This window comes from Acomys russatus, chromosome 8 (genome assembly GCF_903995435.1).
Source record: "Acomys russatus chromosome 8, mAcoRus1.1, whole genome shotgun sequence".
Taxonomy (NCBI): domain Eukaryota; kingdom Metazoa; phylum Chordata; class Mammalia; order Rodentia; family Muridae; genus Acomys; species Acomys russatus.
In genome coordinates this window covers 68,324,855-68,333,505 of record NC_067144.1, presented here as the reverse complement: position 1 = coordinate 68,333,505, position 8,651 = coordinate 68,324,855, and the positions used below count along the sequence as shown (strand labels likewise).

General features: G+C 44.6%; 1 protein-coding gene across 1 annotated transcript; it reads left to right on the top strand.

Annotated features, from left to right (window-relative positions):
- Positions 1 to 6,006: 6,006 nt before the first annotated feature.
- On the top strand, positions 6,007 to 6,796 carry LOC127192853 (keratin-associated protein 19-5). Its single transcript, XM_051150203.1, has 2 exons — positions 6,007 to 6,160; positions 6,281 to 6,796. The coding sequence occupies exons 1-2, from the start codon at positions 6,082 to 6,084 to the stop codon at positions 6,514 to 6,516; spliced, it is 315 nt and encodes a 104-aa protein (XP_051006160.1). The 5' UTR covers positions 6,007 to 6,081; the 3' UTR covers positions 6,517 to 6,796.
- Positions 6,797 to 8,651: the final 1,855 nt, after the last annotated feature.

Below are 8,651 nucleotides of genomic sequence, written 5' to 3'. Positions count from 1 at the left end.
CTCATGGCTGCTTTCCTTTCTCTGTCTCCATCTGCAGAGGAGACGGACTCAGCATGAAGCCTAACTTCTGGTGCACTCTCTTCAGCACCCAGGGCTGCCCAGGGTTAGCGCCCTGCTCAGGCCATGTGACCAGGCCTGACTGTAAGCCAGGCCACCTCAGTCCTTTGATGGAACTCAGAGTTCTGCCACAGGTGACAAGGGACAACTTGACCTAGCCCCTGCTCAGGTCTATTCTAGCCTTGTACAATTCACCTCTTTGTTTACTGGAGCATTGCCCTGTTTCCCTCCCAGGAGGCGCCCCCAGGAGGTGGGGTGCAGTTTTAAGGGCAGATACAAATGAACCAGACTCAGTTTCTCTCTGAAAAGTAAGGCTAGAGATTTCTTTTTCCTTAGAGCACTTGCTTTGGGGGTGGGGGGAAATGTGGGGTGGTAACTTCTGTCTTCAAAAGCTAAAGAAGCCTCTTGTCAGCTTACACACCAATGTCTTTCTGGTCTGCTCCTCTCTCTCTCCCTCCCCCCCCCCCTCTTTCTGGTCTGCTCCTAGGGATCTCTGTGGGAAGGTGCCAGCCTGACTGTAGCAGGTGCCTTGATCTAAACTGCCTCCAGGCAGAAGGTTGGGAGCAGTTTAATCCCCTGGGTAAATCTAATTAGCAGGCGAACGCATGGTGAGCTAATGTGACACAAAGTGCCACCAAGGCAGTACTGGCTAGTACCATTTGAGGACACGTATGTGATGGAATTGTACAACTCTGCTTTCTGTCTTGAAATTTCTGAACAGATTGACTGGGATCACATCCTGGCTCAATGATTATTCAATGACAACATTGGTTTCCTCTCTTCTGCTGCGTGGAAAGACATCCCGAGCTAAGATGTCACTGTTTACAGTTGTGTTTGCCCAGCACTGCCTGTCTTGACATTCTGACTCTGCCCTTCACTTCTACCTTGGGAAGAGGAAGGTGGGGCGGTACCATCTCCAATCTCCTTCTTTTGTGTTTGTGCTCTGGTGTAGCGAACAGCGCTGGTGCTGCAGTCTGAATATTTATGTTTCCATCACCAACTCATTGAAATGCTTCCCCAGGTGATGGGCATAAGATGTGGGGCCTTTGGGAGACAGTAAGGCCCTGTGGGTGGAACCCTCAGGGTAGAGGTAGTGCCCTTATGAAAGGCAGCCAGCACCGGGAGCCAGCTCCCAACTTGTACCATGCCCAGACTCAGGAGATGCTTTCATGGACCAGGAAATATGTTTTACTTACACCGAATATACAGGCACTTTGACCTTGGATTTGCCAGCCTCTGCGGCTATGAGAAGTAAATTTCTGTTGCGTATAGGCATCCAGTTTACAGAATTTTGTTACCGCAGACAAAATTGTGTGGAAAAGGTTTTTATTTTCTTGGGAACGTTTTTCCTGAGTTAGAGCCTCCTCCTCCTCCTCCCCGCTGGCACCAGTCTCTGCAAATCAAGTTTAGTGGGAGATATTCTATAACCTGAGTCTCCCAGGCATGCTTCCTGATATGGAAACCCTGCCAAAGAACCCCTGCAGCCGCCCCCCCCCCATGAATCCTGAGATAAGGATTCAATTCAAGCACAGATGTTTTTAAGGAGGGATGATACTGGTGGGAGTGGAGAAGTGAGGAAGAGGAAGGTGATGGGCAGTGAAGATTGGGTTATGAACAGTTGCCGCATTAGGCAAATAGAACTTAACCCCACGTAGGGATTCCAGGCACTGTGGAAAATACACATAGTGGACCTGTCCTCAGAGGGTTGGGGAAGCCAGGGTAGGGGTTCCCCAGAGTTAAGGAAGGGTTATTGTCGGGGGAGGGAAGACACTGACTCCTCCTTGCTTCCATCTGTTCTTAGTTGGCAAATCAGTGATTCAGCCAAGAGTCCAGAGGCCACAGGGATGTGGATTCCGCCAGAGGGAGATCTGGGCACATTGGCAGTAGGAGCCTGGGATCTTGCTAGCTTTCTGGTGGCGGATGCAAGATGCTCTGCTGCGTCCCATTCAATGCTGGGAGCACTGAAGGCACACTCCTTGCAGGATCTTTGAGGATGAAACTCAGCTGCAGAGATGCCTGGTTCCCAGGCTCACTGTCATGACTGGATGGCATAAGGCCATTCCCATGACTGGATATCGTCAGACCTGGCTGTCTGTGCCACTCAGCACAGCACTGAGGTGTTCAAGGTATGAAGGACCCAAGGGAAGAGCCTCTACTGCCGGCCCATCACCCTCCTGACAGGAATGTGGAGCGGCAAGTGTATTTCCTAACCCTGCTTTCTGCAGACCTCTATTGCTTCACTTTGATGGTGCCGAGGATTACATCCCTAGCTAAACTGCAGTTTGGTAATATCCATTGCTTGGGAAACAATATACAGCAAGAGTTTATGCACACCTCCTCTCTAACAACTTTCACACTTGTACTCGCTCTCTACTCCCGGACTTTAATTTACTGGCTAGTCTTCTAATATAAAAGGATCTTGGTGACCTCACTGGGAATGGGTAGGTTTCCAGTTGTCCTCTCTGATTCCAGCCCTTTGAGTTCTGACAAGGGGACAAGAAATAGTTTGCCTCTATACAGATCCAAAGTCGCGGTGTCAAAACTCACAAGGAGGGCAAGCAAGAGGCACATTTTACTCATGTCTCATGTAATGGGATGTCCCTTGCGTTGCTCTTGTCATACAGAAAAGCATGGTATGATGGGAAAGGGAAGAGGTGGAACTTAGTGTTTCTGGTTCTAGTCTGGCTTTTAAACCTCTCTGGGTGATCTGGGTTAATCTCCGAGCTCAGTTACCACCTGTAAAATGAGACTGTTAACCAGGCCTAAAATGCTAATTTTCCATCTATAATTACTAGGCATGTAGAATAATCCTTACTTGCCTGTGTGTTAGAACTTGAGGCATTTGTTTTGTTTTGGGATAATGTCTTGCTATTTGCATGAATCCCAACATGGCCTCAAACTAATAATCCTCCTGCATCAGCGTGTGCCACGGTGTCTGGCTCGAACTTGGTTTTGATATAAATGGTTGAGGAGAAGTGCTTCCAGCCCCTGTTTGGAATACTCCCATGAGCCTCTGCTATGGCTAGAATGTGATGGAGCCCTCCCAGCCTAACTCATGCTGTGACCTGCTTGCCAGTGCCATGGAGCTGGGAGCATAGCTCGTGAGAGTGGAACAGGTGAAGAGGATTTTTCTCTCTCTTGAGAGTGGGCTTGTCTTGGCAACAGTGGGCTGTTACAAAGCAGACAGAACACCCATGTTTGCCCTCTTCTGTCTGATTGGCCTTCTGATTTCTTGCATAAGCTGACGTGGGAGGAAGCCCTCACAGAAACTGAAGTGTTGCATCATACCTTTGGGCTTCCCAGGCCTTAGATCCGTGAGTCAGGAAACCTTCCACTCACTGTAAGTCACCATGTCTCCAAGAGTTTGCCTTTGATGTAGAAAACAGAGGAAGGCAGCTTCAGTTTTCAAAAATGAAATTAATTATACATTAATTTTGTTTCTTAAAATTCCTCGGTATTTCTTGCTCCTTTTTTTTTTTTTTTTAAATCTAGCCACACATGTTTGCCTTCAAACTGCATCTTGTTTTTTCAATTGGGTTGTAAGATAGTTTGTTTCCACATGCTTTTCATACTTCCTCGACTTTGGCTAAGCTTTACTTTCATCCCTTCATCTCTTTCATATCCTTATATGAATATATAATATAGTGGAAAATCCAGTGGTAGAAGATAAGACCTATCAAACATTTCATAAGCAACATAGAGCAAAAGGCATTACGTATATGAAGAAACAAGATCCTACCAGAAAGTGGTCCTAATGTACGATCAAATATACCTTGTTATATTTAAACAGAAGTATGTTCCTTCTGTTCATCTGACAGAGGCATATACAGAAAATATAAGGAATTCAACTTGCTAAAATGTCAAATAGTACAATTGAAATGAGATAGTAATCTGAATAGACAGCTTCTCAAAACCAAAAGTGACAAGGAAATGTTAATGGCCAATAAAATATCATTAGTTTTCAGGGAAATTAAAACGTGGAGCTATAAGACTCCATTTTACTGCTCTGTTGACTATTAGCCAACAACAACAAAACAGATAGTCTGTGAAAGGAGAGATGAAAGTCCACTAAGGGTCTGGCAAGATGCCTCAGCAGTTAAGAGCGCTGGTTGCTTTTCCAGAGGGCCCAGGCTTCCATTCCCAGCACCCACATGACACCTAACAGTGGTATGTTAACTCCAGCCCCAGAGCCTTCTGGGGCCTCAGTGGGCACTGGTCAGATGTATATGTAAGCAAAACATCCATAAACAGAAAATAAAAATAAATAAAATTTAAAAGAGAACACTTAAATACTGTATATCTGCTATAGAGTGGAAAAAAATGTGGAGGCTCTACACAGACACATGAATACACACAGATACACACACACACACACACACACACACACACACACACACACACACACTGAAAATAAGAGTAGCCGTGTGACACCTGGGCACATATCTAAAGTCAGAATATTATAGAGGTGTGTGTATGCACATGTATATTAGGGCATTATTCATAAAGCTAAGATATGGAATCATCCCAGGAGCCTCCCAACAGACGAACAGATGAAGAACATATGATGCCATGTCTGCGGGGGATTATGTTATTTGTATATGTATGCATATATGTGGGTGCGAGTACATGTGTGCATAGAGGCCAGAGGACAGGCTCAGCTGTCATCCTCAAGAATAGCATCGACCCCCTTTGGAAACAGGGTATCTCACTGGCCTGGACCAGTGGCTAAGCTGGCTGGTCTGAGAGCCCCAGAGCTCCCATCTCCCCAGCTCTGGGGTTGTAAGCAGGCACTACCATACCTCCAAGTCCTCAAGTTTCCAAGGCAAAAATTTTACTGCTTGAATTCTCTCCCTTATAATAGATTATTGTTCATCCAGAAAGAAGAATGAAATCCTTTTATATGTAGGAAAATGGATGGAACTGTAGGCATCATATTTAAACCAGACCTGGTAGGACACATGCCATATTTTTCTCTTTAAAATACGTGATGAATTGAAAGTTGAGGAGAGATTATTAGGGTCTGGGAGAGAGGGGTTTGTACCTGTTGTTTCTATTGTTTTGTTGTCTACTTGATACAAGGTAGAGCTGCCCGAGAAGACGGAAACTTGCTTGAGGAAATGCCCTCAGCAGATTAACCTGTAGGCGAGTTTGTGGAGGCATTTTCTTGATTAACAGTTGATGTGCACGAGCCTAGTGCCTAGGTGTGGGGCCACCTCTGGGCAGGCGGTTTACACTGTGCAGGGAAGCAGGCTGTACGAGCCATGTGGAATAAGCTAACGAGCAGCACATCTCCATGGCTTCGGCTTTGGTTCCTGAGTCTAGCTTCCTGCCCTGAATTCCTTCACTGATGAAATGTTACCAAGAATGTAAAATGAAACAAACCCCTTTTCTTCCCTACGTTGTTTTTGGCCATGGTGTTCTATCATAAAAACAGAAAGCAAACAAGGGTCGTATTAGAGAGCAAGAGGTGGGTGGTGGACACGTAACATGTACATGAATGGATAACTTACTGAATCCCATTAGTTAGCAGAATAGATGTTTTTTTTTTTTTTTTGATCTCTAGCTCTGACCTATTGGACAAAATGCACTAGATTATTATTAAATACCTTTTCAATGAATAAGTTAGGCAGAAGGCATATCAGAGGTACCAGGGAAGGGGGATGTAATGAGTGACCTAGTCCAAGTGATAAAATTGGAGGTGAAGGATGCTTTAATGTCTGATTATAGACCTTTAAACAGGAGGACCAAAGAAGAGGCCTTTGAAGGCAGCATCGTCACCACTGTAATCCACACTTCACAGAAACCAAAGGAAAATATCTTTAATTAGTGAAAGAAATTGCCCCAAAGTTTTACATAATGAGATAGATGAGATTTTTCTTATGCAATTCTGTCTCAACGAATGGGGTACTCCTCTGTGGCTTGCCCCACCCACCAGTGAGGGTATAAAACCTGAGCGAGGTTGGTGACTATCACAGGCAAGGCACTTCTCCTCAACCTCTAAACCAGTCTACAGTTCCTGACATCATGAGCTACTACGGCAGCTACTATGGAGGCCAAGGCTATGGCCACGGAGGTATCAGTGGCCGGGGCTATGGCCACGGAGGTATCAGTGGCCTGGGCTATAGCCACGGAGGTATCAGTGGCCTGGGCTATGGCCACGGAGGTATCAGTGGCCTGAGCTATGGCCACGGAGGTATTAATGGCCTGGGCTATGGCTACGGAGGTATCAATGGCCTGGGCTATGGCCATGGAGGCTTTAGTGGCCATGGAGGTGCCAGTGGCTATAGCTCCAACCAGAGTGGCTTCAACGGTCTTGGCTATGGCTATGGAGGTGGCAGCTTCCACAGATTGGCCAATGGCTATGGCTCTGGAAGCTTTGGAGGATATGGTTCTGGCTATGGAAACCGCAAGTACCATGCCTCATCTTTTGGGAAAAATGGCTTCTGCGGCTCCTTCTAAAGAGTGAAATTACCCTTGGACCACTGGGCTCCTCCTGTCAACTGCTCTGTTGAGCTCTCAATAAGCCATGGACCTCAGCAGAGGGGCGCTGATGGATTCTCCTCAAGATCAAGACTCAGCTGTGAGAGGCAACCCCAGAAGCAAGAGACAAAAGCGCAAAGGAAACCCTTCTTACACAACAAGCTGAGCTCTTACTTTTCAAGTTATTAATCTTTCTTTCCTTCTATTATAACAATATAGTACGAAGTTTCATGTTTCAATAAATTAATTTCAATCAAAATGGTTTCTCCTGTTCAAAGCTTTATTTGACTATGGTATAAAAGAACTTAAAAACACTTAATAAAATGATGGGGATTCATGTCATCTGGTCTGCACTAGAACTCACTGTGAGGCTGAGGATGACCTTGAATTATTGATTTCAATGCTTCCTCCTCTTGAATGTTGGGATCATAGGCGTGTGCCGCCATGCCTGGTGTGTGGGATGCTGGCAGTTGAAGCCAGAGGACTGTACATGATAGGAAAACACTGTACCTACTGAGTTACAGCCCCAGCCACATCTTCTAACACATTTTAAGTGTACACCTATTGCTGGCTATAGGTAGATGTTGTTTGGCTGATCGTTTAGGCCTTATTCATCTGTTTAATCCAACCCTTTGGGCCTTTTATTAGCAATTCTCCATTTCTCTTTTTGGCCAGCTTTTACTAGGTACCATTTTGCTCCTTGGATCTGTGAATTTGTTTATTTTTAGATGTATTATGTAAGTAGTGGTATTGTCTCCCTGCTACTAGCTTATTTTACTTGGGTTCATTTTTATTGATTTACCAAATTAGAACCAAGCTCCCAGGCCTGTGCTTGCACAATTCATCATTGCATATTCAGTGTTGGTGACAGTGTTAGGCACATATAAGTCATCAGAGAACTGTGGATTAGGAAACTCTCTCCTTTTATAACATAGCACACTAATAACACAGCCACAGGAAGCTAGCTTATAGGTTTTAGAATATAGGACCAGCTGCAATATGCCTAACAGTAACCCTGAAATACCATCTGGATTTTGGGATCATAGTGGATGTTCATGTTTCCACTGTCTTCCTACTCCATGTTTCTTTCTTTCTTTCTATCTATCTATCTATCTATCTATCTATCTATCTATCTATCATCTACCTTCCTATCATCTGTTTATCATCTCTCTGTCACCTCTCTGTCTTCCTGGCTCATCAGCTGCATCTCTGTGTATAATTAGTGTTCCAGGAGCTATTTGTCAAGAAACATGTTAACTTTATTTATGGTCAGGGCAAGCTACTGTGTGGGAAGCTATTTGCATTATGTATAATACATATAGACTTGGACACTATTATTAAAAATTCATTGCCTGTGGATAATAGAAACTGCACTGCTACGAGAATGGCAGAGCTGTGTACATGCAGCCACCTGAATAGATATCACAATCATAAGGTCGAGTGAAGTGACCTCTGCATAACAGAATAAACATGTTGCATACCTGCTTATTTAAGTTGCTAGACTAGGAGAAAAAAAAGACACAACTAAGTTAGGCTGTAGTTAGGATTTAAGCCAGGAAAGTGGTTATCTTTGGAAGGCAGTACTGGAAGAGAGCCTTAAGATAGCTTCTGAGGTGCTGGCAAGTTTCGCGTTTCTACCTAGAGACGGTTCCAAGGCGATAAGTCACTGTCCTAGACAGCTTGAATTGTCCCCTTGACATATCCTAGAGCCATCTGAGAGAGGCGTCTCAAGTGAGGATTGTCCAGAAATTGGCTTGTTGGGTATGTGATGTCTGAAGAGATTTTCTAGATTGGTAGTAGACACAGGAGGGTCCAGACACTGTTTTATCACAGTGGCAGAGAGGAGGCTCAAACAGTCACTAACTTACTTATTAGTTGTGTGTGTGTGTGTGTGTGTGTGTGTTCTGTGTTCCAATTTGCAACAGTTAAAACACTTGACAGGACTCAATGACTTGAGAAGTTTTAGTCTTAGAGCAGAGAATTCAGGCGATTCACCAACATTATGCATTTCTTAGTGACCAAGGCATACATGAATTTCAAACAAATAATGCATTCATTGCTTTTAGTGTCAAGAAACTCAAAATCTGGCCATGCGCACCAAGGATGTGTACATG

Coding starts and splice junctions, on each gene's coding strand:
- LOC127192853 (XM_051150203.1), top strand. CDS start 6,082: ATGAGCTACTACGGCAGCTACTATGGAGGCCAAGGCTATGGCCACGGA. Junction 6,161..6,280: donor CCGGGGCTATGGCCACGGAG/GTATCAGTGGCC, acceptor ATGGCTACGGAG/GTATCAATGGCCTGGGCTAT.